At 32.5% G+C, this 24,312-nt stretch overlaps 1 protein-coding gene across 3 annotated transcripts in view; it reads right to left on the bottom strand.

The window, feature by feature from the left end:
* Positions 1-24,312, bottom strand: part of RBM46 (RNA binding motif protein 46) — a 50,068-nt gene that overhangs the window by 11,214 nt on the left and 14,542 nt on the right. For 2 of the 3 annotated variants that reach the window (XM_077770941.1, XM_077770942.1), the window contains exons 3-4: positions 21,033-21,500; positions 19,752-20,534 (exon numbers count right to left, since the gene is read on the bottom strand). In XM_077770941.1, the coding sequence (XP_077627067.1) occupies positions 19,752-20,534; positions 21,033-21,500 (1,251 nt within the window). Of the gene's footprint in view, positions 1-6,031; positions 6,191-19,751; positions 20,535-21,032; positions 21,501-24,312 lie in introns of those variants that run through there. The other variant, XM_077770943.1, reaches the window with a different exon arrangement.

The raw sequence follows: 24,312 nt of genomic DNA, 5'->3' as shown, positions 1-24,312 counted from the left end.
TGAGATAATCCGTCATAAGCATATCCACACCAAAGGAAATACAATGAATATTCTTTGGACAGAACATAAAGAAACAATCATAATAGAAGCTTAGAGATTTAACAGGAAATGAAGAGTGAAGGAAATGATAAATATATAAGTGGTAAATGAATACAAATGTATATATTAACAAAAAGCAATTATAATTAGGTATGCAGGGGTTAAAATTACAAGTTTAAAACATATGGAAATACCAAGACACTACAGAAATTTGAAGAAGAAATAAGTATATGAAGGTTCCTGCATTGTTTAGAAATGTGGCAAAAGCATTAATTAGTATTAGATTTAGATTAGATTAGAGTGCATGTTGTAGTTTACAGAGTAACCACTAAAAGAAAGCAAATACTCTACATCTAATAAAGCTAAAAGAGAAAGGGCCAAGTAATCATCCACCTAAAGAAGGCAAGAAAAAAAGAGAAACAAGAAATAGAAAGCAAATGGAAAGATGAGAGATTCTAAGCAAATCAATAAGTACATTAAATGCAAGCTGACGAAACACTCAAAGAACAGACTTTCAACAAAAACGAACAGCAACAAGAACAGAATCTAACTATACAATGGTATCATCTTACGACTATGATACAAGAGAAATACTCACAAAATGGTAAAATATATAATATGCAAATTCTAACCAAAAGACAGCTTATAGGCTTATGTTAATATCAGAAAAAGAAAGTACACTTTAAGGCAGGAATGCAAGAAAGAGATAGAATGACAATATGATAAAAGGTATACTTCACCAGAAAAATAGAACAATCCTAGATTTCCATTCACCTAATACCTAACCTCAAAATATATAAAGCAAAAACTGACAGAACCAAAAGGAAGAAAAACATGTATCTACAATCACGGTGAGTAGTTTAACCCTCTCTCAATAACGAATGAACAGACAAAAAATCATGAAAGATAAAGAAACTTAAATATGATTAACAAACTTGACCTAAATGAACTGTATGCCCCAAAAAGATATGCTGAAGTCCCAACTGCTCTCATCTCTGAATGTGACCTTACTTGGAAACAGAGTCATTGCAAATGTAAGTAGTTAAGATGATGTCATAGTATAATTTGGCAGGCCCTTAATCTAATATGATTGGTATCCTTACAGGAGTAGAGAAAAAAGAGAGGAGACTGCCTTGTGAAGACACAGACACACATGGAGAAGACGTTATTACAATAGAGTGACTGGAGTAATGCATCCATAAGCCAAGGATTGCTGACAAACACTAGAAGCTAAACTAGGCAAGGAAATTCTCTCCTACTGGCCTCAGAGGGAACCTGGCCCTGCCAACAACTTGACTTCTGGCTTTTAGCCTCCAGAACTATGGGAGAATAAATTTCTGTTGCTTAAGCTACCCAGATTGTGGTACTTTACCATTGCAACCCTAGCAAATACTGCAATTAAAAACCACAAACATTCTTTTTAAGCAGGCATGGAATCTTTACATTAGTTGGTTGCTAAAACAAACAAACAAACAAACACAAACAAAGGACTGAAATGCTAATATACTTTATGATCATAGTAAATATATATATAACTACAAAAATTCCATATATTTAGATTTTTATACCCATGTTCAAGATGAAATCAAAATAAAATATTCTGAAAAAAATTATAAAAACAAAATACAGCAAAAGATAACTGATGCAGCTATACCCATACTTTATTAGAGAAATTTGTAGACTGAATATACATATATTGCAATAAAAACAAGGTTGAAAACTCTAAACTAAGATCAAAGAGAAAAATCTTCCTGTTTTTAGGAGGAAAGGTCTGGGCCAATATCACTAATGACCACAAATATAAAAATCCTAAATATCAAAAATGAAATTCAGCAATACATTAAGAGGATAATGTGGGATTACCAAACTGCATCTATTTCAGAAATACAGAGTTTATATTGACACATCCATGCGATTCAATACATTAAAAGAATAAGATAAAAATAATGTAATTAAGTAGATGCAAAAAAGCATTTGATGATCACCACCCAACTCATCCTTGATAAAAGATCTCTTAACAAACTGGGAATGGAAGGAAATGTCCTTAATGTGACAAAGGACTTTTATTAATAAAAGCTACAGGAGCACCTGGGTGGCTCAGTCGGTTAAGTGTCTGACTTCAGCTCAGGTCATGATCTCAGGGTTCGTTAGTTCGAGCCCTGTGCTGACAGCTCAGAGCCTGGAGCCTGCTTTGGATTCTGTGTCTTCCTCTCTCTCTTTCCCTCCCCCACTCACACTCTGTCTCTCTCTTTCTCAAAACTAAACATCAAAATAATTTTTTAATAAAAAAATAAAAGCTACAACAAACATCATATCTTAATGAAAAATACTGAAAGTTTAAAAGGATACCTTCTATTATCATTTGTATTCAAAGCTGGACAAGTGGTTCTAGCCAGTGCAATAAGGCAAGAAAAAAAGAGAAGTTTAAGGATAGAAAGGAAGGAAAAAGCTCATTATTTGCAATTGACATGACTACATAGGTAGAAAATCAAATAGTTTTATTCAATACATAAAAAATAAATTGTATTTATACAAACAAGATCAGAAATCAAAATTAAAAAGCACCTATTACAATGGTTAAAAAGCACCTATTACAATGGTATTAAAAAACATTAAATGTCTACAAACAAATCTAATAAAAGATGTAGGAGAAATTTACACAGTAAACTACTGAATGTTTGGAGAAATTAAAGAAAGCCTAAATAAATGGAGAGAGCTATAATGTTCATGGATCAGAGAAGTTCCAATACTAAAAATGTCATTTATTTGCAAATTGATCTACAGAAGCAATTCAATTTTAATCAGAGTCCCAGTAACACTTCTTTTTGGTATAAATTTGATCTAAACTTACAATCTAATTGTAAAGTTAATATGGAAATACAAGGGCTGAAAAGAGTCAAGACACTTGAGGGGGAAAAAAAGGATAAAGATATTCTCTACCAAATATTAAGACTTTTCACAGTCATGTAATTAAAACAATGTAGTAAATTAAATTAAATCAATGGAATAAAGAATCCAGAATAAGGCATGTATGAGTATATAGGTGTGCATGAGTGTTCATACACACATATACATATAACACATTTGGTTTACACTAATGATGGCACAGGAAAGCAAAGAGAAAAGAGTAGTCTTTTCAATAAATAGTGCTTTGTAAATGATTATACATATTAAAGGCAAAATAAAACTTGAACACATACTTCACACTAAATTTAAAGGATAAAAATTTTCTAAAATTTAATATAGGAAAATATTTTATGAATGTGAGGTAAGCAAAATTTTCTTAAGCAGGACACAAATAGTACTAACTTTAAAAGACTGGTAAATTGAACATACTAACAGTAAGAACTTCTATATTTTTCAAAGTATATACCATGAATAGAATAGAAAGTTAAGCACACAGAAAAAGATATTTTTTTTCAAACACAGCATATTTTAATTTGTTTCAAATAAAGCAATATTGTTTTTTTCCCAGAAAAACACCAGATATTAAGTTCTACAAAAGCGCGTGTGAAGCCGTGTGTCTTCAGCAGATCATGTTTGTCTGATCAGTAAGATTTTTTTCTTCCAACATTAACTCTCTAAAGACAATCAATGGACTGACATCACTGCTACAACACAGGTTGCTACTGAGCCTCTGATCTTTAGCCACATGTTGATTTTCCTAACAAATGAGTAAGTACTGCCTGGCTAAAATGCTGCAATGGCTTGATGAGAAAAAATGTCAGCAGATCAGGCAAAGCCATGGAAGTTATAAAAGCAAGCGAGAGCTGATTATCACAATTAGTAAAAATGACTAAGAGAGGATAACACAACCATATAGGATTTGTATATTCTGATTGACTCTTTTGCCAGCAAACTGGGTCAGCACCTCAGGCAAGGAACCAAAACTGAGTGAAAACAGCTTTTTTTCCTCCTAGCTCAGGCTACCAATGTCAAAGATATTTGTAAATATGTATCAAACAAGGACTTTATCTTAATAAAGAAAAAAACCAAAGAACCCAATACAGAGAAAAGAGACTTAAAATTAGACATTTCCATCAAAAGGAATACCTTAGTACCATATTATCCTATTAAAAGATGTTCAATATTATTAGTAAACAGCGATATAAAAGTTATAATCTCAATGAGATAGCAATATATCCTAACCAGAATGTTCAAAATTTTCAAAGACTAAAAGACCAAGTGTTGGCAGTAATGTGAAACAACTAAAACCCACATACTGTTTGTGAAATGTAAATTTATATACTGACTTTGAAAAGCTGGCATTATTTATTAAAGTTTTAAAAATATGACCCACTTTTACTCCAATGTATTTAACAGGAATGTACGCAAGAATCTTCACAGGGGCGCCTGGGTGGCTCAGTCAGTTAAGCGGCTGACTTCAATTCAGGTCATAACCTCACCGTTCATGAATTTGACCCCCACATCAGGCTCTCTGCTGTCAGCACAGAGCCTGCTTCAGACCCTCTGTCTCCCTCTCTCTCTGTCCCTCCCCTGCTTGCACTATCTCTCCCTCTCTCTCAAAAATAAACATTTAAAAAACTGAGATAAAAAAAGAAACTTCACAGCATCATTATTCGAATAACCCAAACTGAAAGCACGTCAAACTTCTATCAACAAAAGAAAGAGCAAATAAATTCTAACATTTGGATGGATCAAAACGGGATCAGTAAGAGTGAATCAACAGTACTATCACAACACGGACCAGCTTTATTCATAAACATAATGTTGAAAGGAGCCAGGCAAAAGTATATAAAATGTATAAATTTCAAAAACAAAGAAGTGAAAAGGATGGTTTCCTTGGGGAAAAGAGAAGGTAATGTGTCAGTGGGACTACAAACAAAGGAGCCTTTTGGGGTGTTGATATTTTATGTCTTCACCTGGTAATTTAACAGATGTGGTCCCTCTGTGGTAAACACAAAGCCCACCATCACAATTTGTGGACTTTTGTTTGTATTTAACATAATAACTTACAAAGTTAAAAAAGGAGGGAAATTACAACAGTTTCCATTTATATATATAGTGATACACAAATATGAGAAATTAATCATTTACAGTGATGATTAAAAAATAATACCACTGATTATAAAACAGTTATGGTCAAAATAAAATAAAAATGATTTAGAGTAACGTAAAAACCATAATGGTGATTTTCAGTCGAGATGCTAATTGAAATTATTATTAAATGTGGAATCAGACTTGCCTCCATAAGGCCTTCACATACTACCACCTAAAGTTTTACAATTAACTTTTTGTTAATCTTTAGTCAAATTTAACAGGAAAAATGCTAGGATTTAAATTGTCAATCTAAGATAATTACATTTCTGCTAATATACACAAGAGATGATGATAATCCTCAAAGCAAAAGTAAAAACCATCAGCAGAATTTCAAGTAAATGTCAATACAAGGTTACTACTAGTACTTTAATTTGCCACTTGTTAGTATCATTTCCTTTAAAAAGTATGATTGTTAATAAATATATTCCAAGAAATTACTTCAGAAGAATTTTTTATTTTTTTTTTTAAGTTTCAGGTATACAACACAGTGATCATTTAGTAAGGGATTATTCAGTAATCGAGACACAGGGAAAAAAACTAGGGAGAAGAAAAGGCATGTTGGAAGGTCAAGAATAGGATACATTAAAGCTCAAAGTTCAGAGACAGGATCTTATTTTCTATAAAACTGGAGTCATCAGATACATTACTTTTGTCTTCTGTTATATAAGAATAAAAGTCAGAAAGAGATAAACTAGTAAAACTACTGCTAATTAGGGTATTAATTTTCATTGTATCCACTAGGACCTAACATTGTAGATATAAATTGTTCTATAAACATGTGATGAAAAGGTTTAAAAGTCACTTAAAACTAACAATATGAGCATATTATACATCTTTGTAGAAGATTTTACTCATTTTCAGTTTGAAAAATTCTACGTAAATTTTAAAATAACTGGTATGCAAAATGAAGAATTATTTTTAGACTCTCAAATATGGAATACTGCTATTTCTTTTCAAAACAGAAAATAACTAAATGCACAGGATTCCAGTATATTCCAAATAAAGTATCTGTATTAGCAACCTGAATTTTCAGGGGTTTTCCTGCCTTTAGAAAAATATACTGAAAGAACTCCATCTTCTCAGTCTTTACCTGTGTAGAAGAATGAAGAAGAAATGTAAGCCATTATAACCTAAAGTTTAGAACTAACATACAATAAGCTATTGCCAACTATTTTCCATTTGTAAAGTCTTAACAAATGCTATAGATGGCATGAAATATAACTGTGGCTTATGTAATGAACTTAAGCTATCATAATGGTTAATGAAAGTATAAAATGGTATGTAATATAGATCTACTATATTCTATACTACTACAGTCATAGTCTCCTATTCTTCCACTATACAAATTTCATTTATATATATATATCTATATATATATACACATAAATAAAATACATATGTCTTTAATACAAAATAACCCATATGACTCAGCCTGTATTTTAAGGGTTTCACTATTTTGAAATACTCATTTAATCAGCATTAAAAAAAATTTTTTTTAATGTTTTATTTATTTCTGAGAGAGAGAGAGAGCATGAGCAGGGGAGGGGCAGAGAGAGAGGGAGACAAAATCTGAAGCAGGCTCCAGGCTCTGAGCTAGCTGTCAGCACAGAGCCTTACGCGGGGCTCGAACCCACGAACCGTGAGATCATCACCTGAACCAAAGTCGGACGCTTAACTGACTGAGCCACGCAGGCACCCCCCCTTTTTTTAATTTTTTTAATGTCAGCATTTTAAAAACTAGATATTGATCATTTCTACTTAATTGAAATATAAATCTATAGTGTCCTGTTAACCACCATGCATAATGTAATTGTTCTGTACCTACCAAATCCATATCTCAGATATTTATTTTCCAATCTATTTTTACTTTCTGCTCAAAGCATAGCCAAATTTCATTTTTCCTAAGAATCATCATCTTTTAATCTTACAGCATGTATATCATTTTCAATTATTTGAAAAGCACTACACGCTAAGTATTAAAAGGAGGAGATAGTACTGACCTATATAAATGCAGGAAAAGTAACTAATTAAAAAAACTTACGTACAAAGTCCCCTGGCTTTACAATCCTGATGGATCAAAAATATAACAGTGAATAGTAATATAAAAATCACTAAATTGTTGAGTAATATTATGAAGAACAAGTCATTCTCAGTTACTCTAAGAAAAGCTTAACGTAAGAAGGTAACTAATAAAAGCATGTAGAAGAATATTCTAAGCGGAGTGAACAATACTAAGAAAAGCCTGGAAGTACCAATAATCATGACAAATTCAGATGATCAAAACAAAGGGTATTTGTCTGTGGTTTGGCAAGATGGGGAAAAACAGCAGAGTATTCTGAAAAAGAGAATGTGAAGTTCAGAGGACCTGCTCATACCACAATAGCAAGCCATTGGTAGGTTCCTAAGCAAGGGAATAACAATGAAAAAACACAGTTAAATATAACTGGAGTGAAAAATTATATGGATGAATCATATATTCAGATGTTTTTTAATATAATCAGATAACAAAATGAGAGTACCAAGCAACAAGGGACCATGAAATAGATAGAAATAAACTCTGCGTATTTGAAATTCTGTCTAGCATCTGATAGACGGAAAAAGAAAACATCTATCATCTGCTAACTTGATACAACATACACTACTGGTTGTCAATGCTTATCTTAAAGTAAACTTAAAAATCCCACAGTTAGCTTGTAAACAATGTATGTTTACAAGATCTTTGTAATTTAGAATGATTCGCTTAGGCTTGAGAGATCTCTGAGGTCCACACTACACTGAAGTGGTCTAATATATGGGCTTGAAAGGCTGATACGAAAAAACTGTCTCTGAAAAGAAGTAAAACATGGAACACATTCATTTTAATGTTTAGAAGAATATCCTACAAGTTCACTGTCTGTTATCATATTACTAACATTAGACTAAGGTCAGTTTTTCACTAGAATCACATGATTACAGCCTCTTAGCTAACTGAGGGATCGTGAGCAAATTATTTAATCTACTAAAGACTCAGTTTCTTCATCTGTTACCAAAAAAAAGGGTAGACATTAAAGTAATATTTACCTCAAAGAACTGTCAGAATAATACATAAGGACATTTAGTATAGTACCTACAGTAAGTGTTCAAAAAATCTTAACTATTATTATTAATAATAATATTTATTATCGGAGCTCCTGGGTGGCTCAGTCGGTTGGGCAGCCGACTTCAGCTCAGGTCATGATCTCACAGTTCGTGGGTTCGAGCCCCGTGTCAGGCTCTGTGCTGATTGCTAGCTCAGAGCCTGGAGCCTGTTTCAGATTCTGTGTCTTCCTCTCTCTCTGACCTTCCCCTTCTCACATGGTCTCTCTCTCTCAGAAATAAATAAAATGTTAAAAAAAAACTAAAAAACTAAAAAAATAATAATAATATTTATTATCATAAATGATTGGAAACTCGACTGTTTTGAATTTGTTTTCTGAACAAATATTTTTCAGTACTTATATGACACATTTTAATATACAAAAGGCACTATTATGGGCCTTCTAATTTTAATTCATTTAATACATATAATTATCCTTCGAGATAAACACTGTTAACATTCCCATTTTATAGATGAGGAAACTGAAGAACCTGAAGAACAAAGAGGTTAAAATAACTTTTTCCAAGTAAGTAATGAAACTGGGCTATAGACTCAGGAAATCTGGCTCCAAATGCCAGGCTCTTTTAGTCTATGAAGGCTATATGCTATACAAACTAAAGTACTGAATTTTATTTTGCTGAAATTCTTTCTAAATGCAATGTACTATTTCCTGACCCTCTCATCCCAGATTAGGTCAAGTCATCCAACTACATATTCTCATACACCCTGTACCTCTTTCACAATGTTTATCAGAATTTTAACTATCTCTCTCAATGGAATGTAAACTCTATGAAGGCAGCAACTGGATGTGACTCACTACAGATCCTCAGGACTTCATAAAAGCAGTGTTCGGTATTTATTTAACAAACATACATATTAACAAGGATTAACAATCAGCCAGCTGTCAGGTAATAAAGCAAATATGAGAAAAGAAAGCCCACAAGAGTGAATAATAATAAACAAAAGGGTTATTCATATAAGAATAAGAATGCCGAAAACAAACTTTCTTAAGTCAAAGTTTTAAAAAATACATTTTTCAGAGAACTTCAAAACAGCAAGGCTAATATTCTCAAAGCATTGTTAAAGAAGATAATTCTGAGTTATTATAGTTTAGTAAAAACTCTTTCCTTTCCCCAAACGTTTAACAATTTGAACAGATTTAAAATAAATATTAATATTTTTTTCTTTTTTAACTGAGAGATATAGAGCTTTTAGTACTTTAAAAAACTTACACAGTTCTGGGTTATATTAAATCATAATCTGCCTCCCTGAAGCTTTCCTCTATTAGATTTAATTCCAACCCCTGGAGCTTCATATCAAAGTCTTTTTTTTCCATGTACCAGCTCTACAAACAGTTAAATACAGCAATCATATTTCTCCTATAAATATTAGTATTTACAGACTAAATAGCCCCATATTCTTTAGTTGTTCACTGTCCTACTTCGCATTACAGAGCTTCCAGGTCCTCCATTGTTGTCAAGTTTTAATTAAACTCTGGTGCCCAAAAGAAAACATTTCAGATATAGTCTGAGCAGAATAAAAAGATCTGGTCTAGAAACTACACAACTTTCCTTTATTACCCTGAATTATATTAATTAATTTGAGAATCTCTAAAGTACAATGACTCATTCTAGTTTTGACAAAATAATTTAAGTTCTTTCTCTTGGCTGACTGGCTAACTTTCATCTTTGACAACTTAATTACTTAATTATAAAATAATGTTATACAAACAGAAAAAGGTATAATATGTAAATGTATGGCTTACAGTATTTAAAAAATAAAAACATGTACTCACCACTCAGGCTTACAAGCAGAAAATTATCAATAACTTAGAATTCTCTCTTGCATCATTTCCAATTTCTCCTTCTAACCCTGAGAATTATCATGATCCTGATTTTTTTCAAGATCCTGATTTTTAAGTGTTAATCATTCCCTTGCTTTTCTCTATGGTTTTGCCACATATTTATACATTCCTAAGCAATAAACTGTTTAGTTTTGCTTGGCTTTATTTTCCTATTCATAATTCTCCATTGCTTTAATTCTTTCAAATTAAAATTTGAATCCTTCTGTATTTTACATACTTTTAATAATCCATATATTTCATAGAATGAGGTAAGATTAAAGGGAATAAGCCATCCATTGCCAGTTAAAAAAAAAAAAAAGGATAGATATTTTACGTAAGTCCATGTACTCCATCACTATGAAACAATGCCACCCCTCCCCAATAGAAAGCTGAGCTGAGGGTAAGTTTCCAACTTTTCCTAATAGATTTTATAATAGGGCTTTAGAATGTATATAAATTCCCTGAATTGATGAACTATACATTTAAACAGCATCCCAGGATAAATGTAAATAAATAAGCCAATTATACTTGGATTATTTACTTCTGGTTTATTCATACCTCATATCTAAATATAAATATTTGGGAGTTGACTACAAAAATTTTTCCTATTGTAGAAAAGCTCTCAATATAAAATATCAGATTGAAGAAATTAAAAAAATTACCAGAAAATTGAGATAAAATCTCAATGAAATAATTCTCTTATTTCCTGATTCAAATTAAAGAGTGATTGACATCAATAATCTACTTTCAGAGGCTTGAGAGAATTAATGAAAAAGCTTGTCTATCTCTCTCCCAAGTCATATTCACTAATGTAGTAACTCCTTGTTTACACATAAACTACAATAAATAAGTAAAAATAAATAAAAGTACAAAGACTTAAAAATCAAGAAAGGTGAGGTTTTTTAAAAGTGCCAGTACATAAATAAAAAGTAGATGACTGGAAAAAGAGCAGAAAAATCACAGATATCCTAGATGCACTGCAATACAAGAAGTTAAAAATCTTAAGTCTACTACTAAGTAAATCATAGGGAAAAATTTATGAAGTGAAAAAGGAAAAACAATCCTTTCATCATATTCATAAATCCACCTCAGAAGCTAGGAGAGTGCTTTCATAGGGCAAGTAATCCTATTTTTGCTTCATTAAGTCCTTTTCTTCTCTAGCTTAAGAGAAAAGGAGTAATGTTCCAATGCTCTTATATCATCACTATTTCTGTGCTTGATAAACCTAAATTTCATACCAAGGAATCCCTAAGGGATTCTTGATCATACAATGAAACCTGATTTGTGAGATCTCAAGGAAACACGTAGACACATAGTACACACAGGTAAGAATCACTGAAATTAGTAAACACGTCCCTGCTTGAATTATTATTTTTTCTTACTTTTGGTAAAACTTGTAACTTTGTAGTGCTGAATACAACATTAAACCTGTTTCTTAAAGATTCATAATGGCTCACTTGGAATCTTATAAATTCTGTGCCCAAAATAATCTATAATTTTCATCAATTCATAACTACAGATTTGGTCACCCTTGAACCAAACATTAACAAAGCAATGGAAGAAAAAAAAGCCATACACATATATGGCACATAAGCTGCAAAATGATCTGTTTACCGCATAACCTGGCCAGTAAACAAGCAGACTGGAACAAGTATTGCTGAAACAAAGGTAACAATAAAAAATATTAAGTTAATGGGCTTGCACTGCAGTCTTATAAAAACCTACATATAAAACAGGATTACCAAAAAAAAAGTTAAAAGAAAGTAAGGTATCTCTATTAATATCCTTAGAAAGCATAATGAAAGAAAATCAAAATGTACAAGAAAAAAAGTGAAGGTCAACATAGTTATCTACTGTATAAGGAAGCTGGAATTGTACAACCTAGTTTGCATGTTTTTATTCAACTTTATTTATTCAAATGCCAATCCCCTGAGTTGTATATAAAAAATAAGCTACAGTTTAAACACAAAACAAAAGAGATACTTCAGAGTGTGCTTACCAAATTATCAGGCAATAATATTACATCAGATTGTTTTCTAATAATTGTATTACTATCTTTTTATCCTAAAATTATAGATACAATTACAGAATTCATTATCAGTATGATACATAGATATTTACTGAATCAAAACAATGCAGGGAGGTATATAGTTAGACAAATCATTTTCTTAAAATATGAACTACATTATGTATAAAAATGTATACATTAAATGATGTATACCTGACATTTTTATAGTTCAAATGTCACTTACTACGAGATAAATAATGCCTCACAGGTAACTAGCATATCTTTAGGTCAATCCTACAAATTTAAAGAGCAAGAAAATCCAAGTACTTATTAATATTTTGGTGATTTAAAACTTCTAATTAGATGAAGAGACTAAAGTTTTTTTATTTTGTTTTCTTTGTTTTGAATCTCCAAAGGTAAGTGCACCATTTTCGGAGGTAATGCACTACCACGTCTTACACAGAGGATGTATTACTCTAGAACAGAGGATAAATTGCTCTAGAATAGTTGATAAATCTGAAATTAACTAATAAAATTAGATATTTTTAATCTAACCAAAAAGCCTGAAAGCAACTGATACTGAATAATTTTAAAGTAGTTAAAAGCCCAGATGATCACTTGAATAAATTCATCACAGTAAAACCATTTTCCAAAACATTCTCTCTCCATTCACTAGTCCACTCACTAAATTATACTGCTATAGCATAAGCAATTATTGTCTACTAAATTTTAAATAGGAAACATAAATAAAGGCATGATAGGCAGAAGTCTAAGTACAGCTTCTCATCCAGATTTTACTGATACTAACCACCCACTTCTACAAAAAAAAGTAGCCCATAAAGGAGAGAAAAATCAATATAATGTTTAAATTTCCTTTCTAAAGCCACACTAAAAAATATATTTAGGTGATATAATGTGACAAAAGTATAAACTGCTGCTGACATCTAAGAATGAAGTATATATATGCAAAACTTATTGTGACATTTGATACAAGAGGGGAAAATTTACAAACCATTATTTTTTAAATATTAAATGACAAAACCAGATGTTAACTTTCAAAAGAAAGCAGTAGCTACTGTTAAAATGTGTAGTAGAACGAGTATTTTAGGAATGTATTAACCACAGATACCAAGAAATTATAGAATAAAAGATCAAATATGATTAAATAAACGTATAGAGTAAATGAAATCACAGATTCCATTAGCCAGTTAATAACATGGGACAATTGAAACAAATACTGGTCACATGGTCTATTTTAATACGCATTGTTTTCCTAGATTCTGTTATAAAAGAAAATGAATTTCCAAACTTTTAAGTAATGACATTGTTTTATAAAATCTTGGTTTTGATTATATTTAAGAATCAAATTCAGAGAAGGAAACAGCCATAAAGCAATTACTTGCCATCATGCAAATAAAACAGGCCACTGACTCTCTTTTTTTTTAACCAGATGTTCTGTTGGGAAGTAGACAGATAAAAGCTTTCAATTATATATAGGAAGGGATATTAAAAGATAGTTAATTCTTACAAAAGCTGTTTTGATTTTAAAACTATTTGAATCCAAATATGTATTTTGGTATACATGAAAAAAAAATCTATTACTATTTTTAGTCCTTCATAAGGTTTTTAACTATATTTTAAAACAAAACCATGAACTGGAGGCGATAAAGGAATCCTTAAATCTCACCAAGTAAAACCCTGATATTTTAGAAGTGAAGGCACTGTGGTCCACAAAGAATAAATGATTTTATTTGTCACCTAAGGTCACAGTTTGTTGGTGGCTCAGGCTACATACAGGCTCTTGCGTTTTTCCTTAATACTCTGTTAAATAAGCTGCTTCTTTCACAGTACTAACTCCATGAGAATTATGGTTCATTAATACAAAAGTGTTAGTAACATAAGAATTACAAATAATACCAGATTGATATTTCAGGAAAATAAAGTTTCAAGAGGAACAGAAATACATTTTAAAGAGCACTAGGCCTACTCAAAGGGTCAAAGACACATAGTTGAGTTAATGGAATTTTCATCGCACCATTTGGTCATATGAAAATAAATTAATGTATAAATGTTGATGCTAATCCTACTTCTTATTTAACTGGGTGAATTTTAAAGCAAATTCAGCAACTTATTTTTGTTCTTTAAAGTATCGATTTGAAATAGTACCATCAAAGAGAGGTCTGTAATTAAAACTGGAAAAAATAACTTATAAAAGTATTAGTTTTCTTTTAATTATTTCTTATAAATTTCATCATGATATGATACAACCATTATACTGTATTTAGTGTCTCCCAAAACTATTTCCTAAATTAAAAAAACATTGGAGAATGGTTTCTTTTTGTTTCAAAGCAATTTATTAGCAAATTTTTTAATTTAAAATTTTATTTTTGCTTTCTGCCCATCAATCTGGAAATAACAATAGCTCATACGAAAAAAAGCACCAATTATTTTTCAGACTAAAAGTCAGAAGTTTCACTTTCATCCTGTTGTGTCTTTTATTTTGTAACTTTCTACTAAGTTACAAGTGGTAACATAAATCAAAACCTAATTTTAATGATACTGAAGGGATAGCAAACATAATGGTTATCATGCTGAGGATATATATTTTACCACTCCACAACCATGAAAAAATTAAACATTCTAATGATGTATGTCATCACAAAGTCAAATATGAGAAACAATATGCAAGTCAGCAATAAAATGAACACTGAAAATAGACAACACAGGAGATATTAAAAAGATGACCACAAAATAACACATAAAATAGTCCACACAAATTATGATGGATTCATCCAGAAAAAATTACTTGTTCAGAAGAAAAGCAACAAAAGCCATCATAGATGTACAAAAAAACAAAACAAAACAAAACTTGCAAAGTTTTAAAAAGCAAGAAAGACTGATGAAATTTTAATGTCCTTATCTTTTCAATTTCTAATCCTTAAAATCTGACTGAAGTACCCAAAGCAAACACTATCTACAACTGTTTGCCATTAAACATACCACTATGCTATTTTTCCAACAGGTATGTGCTCACATTGTGCCCCTCTCTACCCATAAACTCTTCTGAAGATCTACAACTCAAATTAGGTGGGAAGCGTGCTCTTCCTCTATTCTCAAAACAACTTATGCAAAGTTTGTATCTCTGCCTTCTTCAGTAGACCATGACTCCTTAAGAACAAAAACCAGCTTTTATTTATGTTTAGCTCCTGATTGCTTACGAAAGTACACTTAGCACTTGTGAGAGGCAAATAAGAAAAATTGGTTCTTTAATTTTATTTCTTCAGTGAGAAATAAAGTTTTGTCATTTAAAAAATAAAATAAACTTCATCTGTCATAACCAAAACAATAGTACACAAGTCAATGAAAATTAATAGCACAAGCTGGTATGTGACAGAGGTTCTTTACTCCTGTTTGAAAGTTTTGTGTAGTCATACAAGTAAAAAGCTGCCACGTGCATTAGTATTATACAAACATGGAAACACGAAAGAAATGTCTTGCCTTTGATTAGTTATTAATTATTTAACAAAATGAATTGCCAACACACACTGAGGCTACCTCCCTTCTTCCAGTAAATACTCTCCAGGACTTTCTTTCTTCAAAACTATAATTCTCCATTCTCCAGGGCTTTCCTTTATTTCCTTGATTTCTGCTTATTCCACTCCTAGGTGGCATAGAATCCTCCAAGGTAAAGCAGTGACAAAATTGGAATGCCCATATTCAAAACAGAGGCACAGTTTTAGGAAAAGCAAAATTATTCACACTGATAGTGCAATCCATTATTAAACAGATACAAAATTATGAAACAGAAAATGCTTACTTAAAAAGATGTAAGTAATACTGAATGACCCATGATTTCTCCATACATCAAATATGTAGATGTAGAACCTATTTCTTGGCCCGCAAGTATTAAACCCACTGAGTATCCCACTTTTAATAGGTTCCTAAATATAAAGTGGCAATTAATTTATCCCATTGGTTGGGTGATCAGTTTCCAGTGAGCTTAGGGAGGTCATTCTCTGACATTATGAAGATGAAGACAGTCTCCAACTTTGAAGTAAAAACAAACAAACGAACAACAACAACAACAAAACCACTGAGGGTTTGATTTTGGCATTAATCCCAGAATTCAGCTTTTATTCTATTAGGGGTATTTTGCTTAAAATAGAGCTCATCTTAAATGGGGCCAAAAAATTCAAAATTTTTGAAAAATTGATTTTAAAGTACTACCCATTAAGAACTTTTGAGGTTCTGGTAAGATCATTAAATAGTCACTAGAAGTAAACTCTTTAATATCTAGGACTCATTTAAATGCCTGTTAACCCTTTAAGAAGACTTCTATTTTACTCCTAACACCAATGATAATCATTTAACTAAATAACTAAATAAAGGTTATTTTTTTCTCTTTTATTTTTCAAACTTCAAAAATGGGCATGATAATACCAAAACAATGTGGGTATTAAAAGTATGCTTTTATAGAACTCTGAAGTAAAAAAGTAAATAACTATATCATATATAATATAGTCAAAGATCATCAAGGTAAAATTGAATAATGCTAAAAATAGCATTAAATTGATGCAAACTGAAGCAAACTAAAAAAAAAACAAAGGAAAAATTACTACACCTAAAGAAAACATCTTAAAATAGTAGTTAAATTCACTATCTAGAAAAGTAGATTCAAACTATTTAAGAAAATAGAGCCAAAAGATTATTTAATACTCAATGAACTCTATTTGAGAGACTCCAGGAACCAACAGCAATCTCTCAAGATCGCAGAAAAATCCACTGCTTGAAACACGAGATATTTAGCAGTATATGAATAACATACCACCCTACCACCATTAAGAACACACCAACAACAACTGGTCTCAACCCTTAGCCACCCAATAAAAGCTTGCAACCTTTAGATATGCGAATTTGTGCCCAAAAAGGCATCAACTCTTTAAAGCCCAGAGGCTCCAATATTAACAGAAGTAAGAAACAAACCAGAGTATTGCCACAACAATATTCAATCTATATCCTTTACTCCCATATAGCAACATGTAACATCCTGGCTATGTATAGTTCCTGTCTTACTTTAATAACCTCCAAATGTCAGACATGTGTTTTCTAATAAAAAATTCCTAGACCCCTGATTTCTGAGTCTTAACACTTCCCTAAATTCTATCCCTCCTTCTCCTCTAACTAACAGTTGCCTCTAAGTCAACCTTCACTCATACTTGCACTAAGGATTTTTATGTTACTTCCTATAGACAAGGCCTCAAGCCTTGTATAGTGCATCCAAACAAATCTTCATGCTTAATCAAAAGTGTTGGCTTATATTTGGGTTTTAGGCCTTCTCTCTGATGGTAATCAGAACTGAGAAAATATATGAAACACAAATTGTCCAATGTTTTATAAGTAGCTTTTAGATAAGGTTTATAAAATCTGAAATAGATGACTAAAGCAAACCATGCCCTGTAATAAGTATTTCATTTACTGAAGCTAATTTTATCCCTAAATAATATCATCAAGTTGGGAATACTATACCTGAATATGGGTTTTCTTTGGGAACTATAAGGTCAATACAAGTTTATTATGGTCTTAGGACCATAATTATCTAAGTAAATCTAAGTAAAAAACATCTTAATAATGGAATTAAAAGCTGATGAAAACCCTCTGGTTCCATATAATATCTGATTCTTTATGGGATAACAAGATGGGCAAATCACATCAAATAGAAAATCTGACATAAACTAAAATTATATTTTAAGAATCTCGGAAATTTAAAAGAAGTTAATTTGTTAAGGGAAATGAGTGGGAACAGAAATATGCTTCAGTAATACCCTATTGGGTCAGACACAAGTATCCTAGGAAAATCTTGCTCAGCAACTAATTATCTATATTCCATTCCAAAAAAATAATTTAATCCATTTTTCTCTAAGAGACCTAATTTGAATTATTTGCTGTCCATATAATTTTATCTTTAAACTTCTGTTTATTAAAAGAAAAAACAGGTTTCTATTTTGTGTATTAATGAAAATCATACATAAGAATTTATTAACTTGTATGACAGTAAAATTCTAAATTATTTCCAACTAATAACTGAGGACATAACTGAAAAGTTTCTTTCAAAGAAACCCTACCTTAAACCTTAAAATTCTGATGATCAGGATCTCCTAAAAATACGCTTACACTGGAGTGGCTATAATGGATAAGCACTGTATGAAATCAATCTAAGGGGAGCCTGGGTGGCTTAGTCGGTTAAGCGTCCGACTTTCGCTTAGGTCATGATCTCGCGGTTCATGGGTTCAAGCCCCGTGTCAGGCTCTGTGCTGGCTGCCAGCTCAGAGCCTGGAGCCTGTTTCAGTCTGTGACTCCCTCTCTCTCTGACCCTCCCCTGCTCACGCTGTCTCTCTCTCTCTCTCCTAGAAATAAATAAAAAACATTAAAAAAAAAATGAAATCGATCTAAGCAATGTATAAAATTCCCTCTCCCTTGAAAATGTTTTCTTTTTAGACTGCCTTTTCCTTACAAATTTGACAATATCAATTTTAAACATATATAAGCTTTAGTAGTATATGGTTCTGCAACCATATAACAAATCAATTTTAAGCTAAGATTTGACAATTATAATCAAGAAATAATTATAATCCTTAGTAGGAGACTTTTCTTTTTTATTGTTATTTTCAAGAAACCACTATTCTTCTAATAAATATTATTTGAGGCACAAAATAATAACCAACTAAAATCTATAGCTGCATTAAAAAAAAAACTGAGAAAAACCAGTGGTAGGGGAGATGCTAACACAATAAAAAACAGAAGCAGAAAAACACCAGAGTGATATCACATCTCTTCCTTCACAATACCAAATTTTTGCTACTATATGGCCCAAAGCCTTTTTAATTATCCCTCAAAGGCTTTAGAAAAACTTTTTTATGGGGCGCCTGGGTGGCTTAGTCGGTTAAGCGTCCGACTTTCGCTTAGGTCATGATCTCGCGGTTCATGGGTTCGGGCCCCGCGTCGGGCTCTGTGCTGACTGCCAGCTCGGAGCCTGGAGCCTGTTTCAGAGTCTGTATCTCCCTCTCTCTCTGACCCTCCCCTGCTCACGCTGTCTCTCTCTCTCTCCTAGAAATAAATAAAAAATATTAAAAAAAAAGAAAAACTTTTTTACAAGCATAAAATTAAAGAAGAGAACGGTCATAAACATCTCTTAGTGATGCTTTTTGTCTTTCATGAGTAATGACAAATTTCCAGATTGGTGAGCATAAGGCTGTGTCTACACATGACCCATCTGAAATACCTCTGATTTTACCCATCCCTACCCCCAGTCCCCAAAATGATTACTGTGCAGACTTCACCAAAGATGCAGGGACAAACTACTTAGAAACTGGTTTAAGTAACATCCTATAACTTATATAGAAATTATTTCAAATGAGGATTAGCTATTACAAAAACAATAAGTTAATGCAACAGGATCATGAATGCTATAAGGTGAATCAAAACCAAATTTTCCCCTAATTAAAGTTTAAAAAGCTAAATACAGAAATATTATACAAGAGAAAAGTCTCAACAAAATTTACCATGAATTCATAAAACTGAAGTGAAATTTATGTTAAATATCACTGTTGAGTTCAAAATAATTTATAATAAAAGTATTTCCTAATTTCATACTCTACAATTATTATTTAAAGTATTTTTAAGCTTACCCAAATGAAGGAGCGTAAACTGGGCTGCCAGTTCCTTTGCATCTTCTAAGGTAGTACAGAGTTTGTCTGGCATAAAGTAACTCTGAGATCCATTTGCAATAGCAGGAATAACAATTTTATATACCAAGAGTACTTTCCCATCTTGACTTGTTGTTGAATATAAATAATATTCTGGTGGTGACCAATTATTTTTGTTGCAGTAATAATCCAAATGCATTACTGCAGAATTGAAATGATTGGATTTTAAAGAATACATACTAATTGGAGTAAGCTTTATTCCAGGAAAAAATGGATAAGTGCATCTTTCGATTTCAGGAGGGCTTGGGCTATGCTGACCATTGAGACGAGCTGGAAGAGTTGGTGGCTTGCCTAGAGTTTTTGGGTGGCTCTCTTCTTTGTTAGCAAACACAATCAGGTTTTCAGAATTAGGGCTAATCTGACCATTAAGATGTTGTCTCCAAGTGTTTTCTTTATTTACTGGTTTTGCCAGTGTTACCTCAATACTTGCTCCATCAATGCATTTTCCATTCATAACAGACATAGCAGCTACTGCATCTTCTCGGTTGAAAAAGTGAACAAAAGCATAATCTCTAAGTTTCTTTACTCGTTCAACTGCACCAGGTTTGAATTTGTTGAATTCTGCTTTAATTGTTTCCTCTGTAGTTGAGATCATTAAATTTCTTACATAGAGAACTTTAACTCTCTGCATGGTTTCTTCGTCAACTTCTTTCTCTGGGTCAGCCCAATCTACCTGAATGGTATGGCCCCACAGTTGGAATGTACCTGTGAAAAAGAATAAATTAACCTGAAGACAGTTAAAACAACTAAAAGTCAAAAACTATGAAGTAAAATTTTCTCCAAAAAACCATCAGTAGATTTGGTTAAACATTAGTTTCTCACAAGAAAACTCACATGAAAGATTTTATTAAGGCAACCCAGCCAGAATTTATGATAGAATTCATTTCTGAGAGTCAAAAGAACAAATACCCCTCAAAAATAGACCTTTATCAGAAGAATTAGGTACTATCCTTTGGATTTTTATCAAACAACAATAAAAGGGTATACATTCAGTAAATTAGTATATTATTACAGGTAATGACTCATTTGATAGGAACTTCTTGGATTTTAGAAGAATTTATTTTACTTCCTAACGCAAACCATCTCTATACCTCTTTAAGGGCATTATATATTTTCAAAATACCGATCTATGAAGTACTGTCATTTTTCCATATTTATAATAAAGCTAATACGAAAAGGTAACCTTTAAAAGGACAAGTTTACCTGGAATTAGTTTTCTCCTAGCCATAGCAGCAGCTCTGTGGGATTCATATTCAACAAATGCAAAACCACGATTTTTGGTCTTATCAGTAGCACTTGGATAAACAATGACATCTACAACTCCTTCTGTAACTTTCTTCATTTCATCCAAAATTTCTTCTTTCTTCTTTTCCTTAGGAATAGCTCCAATAAATAGCCTGCAATTATCTAAGCTTACACACACACCAATAAACTTCCCTGGTCGGATCTCATAATTATTAAGAATTCTGATGGCTAATTGGGCTTCTTCTTTTGTAGTATACATCACAAAAGCATAACCTCGATTTTCACCACTAAATTCCATCATAAGTCGAAATTCATATATCTTCCCAGCTCTTTCAAATACAGGAACTAACTCATCTTCATACATATCACGAGGTATTTTTCCTACAAAAACTTCACAACCTCTAGGTGGAGGTGGACCTTCCCAACCTGAAAGACAAAAATAAACTAATTCTAGTAAGATATTTAGATGCACTCATTCCACAAATGAACAGTGCCTTCTATGTGCTGTGCACTATTCTAGATGTTGAGGATACAACAGTGAACAAAACAGAAGACCTTTCCTTCATAAGGCTTAATTCAACAGAGAACATATACCATGGTTGATAAGGGCTATGAAGGAAAATAAAGCCAGAAAAGAGTTGATATTTTTAGCAGTCAGGTAAATCTTCTCTGAGCACATGACATTTAAGCAGAGACTTGAATGAAACGAGGGAATAAGGTTTGAGAATATATCATTAAGAAAAAGCTAGTGTTTTATACATTAGAACAACAAAGAGCACACAGACCTGTATGACTAATGCGTACCTGAAGCAGTATTAAAGTGGTAGTCAGTGCCACTGACCAGGGGCCAAGATTTTATTTTAGGTGTGATAGAAAGCTAAAGGGAGGGTGTTGAGCAAAGAAACTGCACTGGCTACTAGTAGGAAGGCAAAAACATCATATTTATTTGGCTGTTTTCATCTGGTTTGCCTCTAGTATAAACACCACTCCTGTACTCACTGCTCTTTCAAAATCCTCCCCAAGTGACCTCTCCTTTAGTAGCTAGGATACTCTTTTCCCCAGTAACCCAATCCTGGCTTCTTTATAAACCCAACCTGGAAAACCCAAAAGACTCCACCAATACATTGCTAGAACTGATACACAAATTCAGCAAAGACACAGGATATAAAATCAACATACAGAAATCTGTTGAATTTCTATACACCAATAATGTAGAAGCAGAAAGAGAAATCAAGGTATAGATCCCATTTACAACTGCACCAAAAACCATAAGATACTAAGGAATAAACCTAAGCAAAGAGATATAAGACCTGTGCTCTAAAAACTATAGAACACTTATGAAAGAAATTAAAGAGGACACGGGAAATGGGAAAGCATTCCATGCTCATGGATTGGCAGAAAAATTTTGTTAAAATGTTCCCACTACCCAAAGCAATCTACACATTTAATACAATCCCTATCAAAATACCACCAGCATTTTTCACAGAGCTATAACAAACAATCTTAAAATTTGTATGGAACCACAAAAGACCCCAAATAGCCAAAGCAATCTTGAAAAACAAAGCTGGAAGCATCACAATTCAGACTTCAAGCTATATTACAAAGCTGTAGTCATTAAGACAATATGGTACTAGCACAAAAAAAGGCACGTAGATCAATGGAACAGAATAAAAAAACCAGAAACGGACCCACAACTATATGGTCAACTAATCTTCGACAAATCAGGATCAATGTGGTCAACTAATTATATGGTCAACTAATCTTCTGACAAATCAGAATATCCAATGGAAAAAAGATAGTCTCTTCAACAAAAGGTGTTGGAAAAACTGGACAGCATCATGCAAAAGAATGGAACTGGACCACTTTTTTTTTACACTATACACAAAACAAAATTCAAAATGGATGAAAGACCTAAATGTGAGACAGGGAACCATCAGAATCCTAGAGGAGAACACAGGCAATAATCTCTTTGACTTTGGCCATAGCAACTTCTTACAGGTTTCCAGAGGCAAGGGTAACAAAAGCAAAAATGACTGACTCGGATTTCATCAAGATAAAAAGCACAGTGAAGGAAACCATCAACAAAAAGCAACGTATGGTATGGGAGAAGATATTTGCAAATGACATATCAGGTAAAGGATTAATATCCAAAATCTACAAAGAGCTTATCAAGCTCAACACCCAAAAAACATAATCCAGTTAAGAAACAGTTAAGAAACATGAACAGATATTTTTCCAAAGAAGACATCCAGATGGCCAACAGACACATGAAAAGAGACTCAACAGCACTAATCATCAGGGAAATACAAATCAAAACTACAATGAGATACCAACTCACATCTATCAGAACGGCTAAAATTAACAACACAGGAAACAACAGATGTTGACAAGGATAAAAGGGGAACCCTCTTGCACTACTGGTGGTAATGTAAAGTTATGCACCCACTCTGGAGAAAGAGTATGGAGGTTCCTCAAAAGTTAAAAATAGAACTACCCTATGACCTAGCGATTGTACTACTGGATATTTATCCAAAGGATACAAAAATACTGATTTGAAGGGGCACATTCACCCAGTTGTTTACAGCAGCATTGTCAATGATAGCCAAATTATGGGAAGAGCCCAACTATCCATCAGATGGATAAAGAAGATATGGTGCATGTGTGTATGTATGTGTGTGTGTGTGTGTGTGTGTGTATGTGTGTTAATGGACTATTATTCAGCCAGCCATCAAAAAGAATGAAACCTTGCCATTTGCAATGATGTGGATAAAGCTAGAGTGAAATAGTCAGACAAATGCCATATGATTTCACTCACATGTGGAATTTAAGAGACAAAACAGATGAACAAAGGGGAAGGGGAAAAATAGAGACGGAAGCAGACCATAAGAGACTCTTAACTATAGAGAACAAACTGAGGGTTGCTGAAAGGGAGATTTGCGGGGAGGGGGTGATGGGCTAAACAGGTGATGGGTATTAAGGAGGGCACTTCTGTTAAGCACTTGGTGTTACATGTAAGTGATAAATCATTAAATTCTACTCCTGAAACCAATATTACACTATATGTTAACTATAATTTAATATAAATTTGAAAAACCCGAAACACCCAATTTCCTTTTCAGCTGTTTCTTAACCAATAGCAGAGTTGAAAAATATGTAAAGATCAAACAGGCCTAATATATATAATATTATATGTGCATAACATATACAATACCTCTTTTCCCTCACAGCTATAAAAACA

This window comes from Crocuta crocuta, unplaced genomic scaffold, assembly GCF_008692635.1.
Source record: "Crocuta crocuta isolate KB4526 unplaced genomic scaffold, BGI_CrCroc_1.0 scaffold166, whole genome shotgun sequence".
Classification (NCBI taxonomy): Eukaryota; Metazoa; Chordata; class Mammalia; order Carnivora; family Hyaenidae; genus Crocuta; species Crocuta crocuta.
The sequence above is the reverse complement of the archived record's forward strand: the minus strand, read 5'-3'. Positions and strand labels throughout refer to the sequence as shown.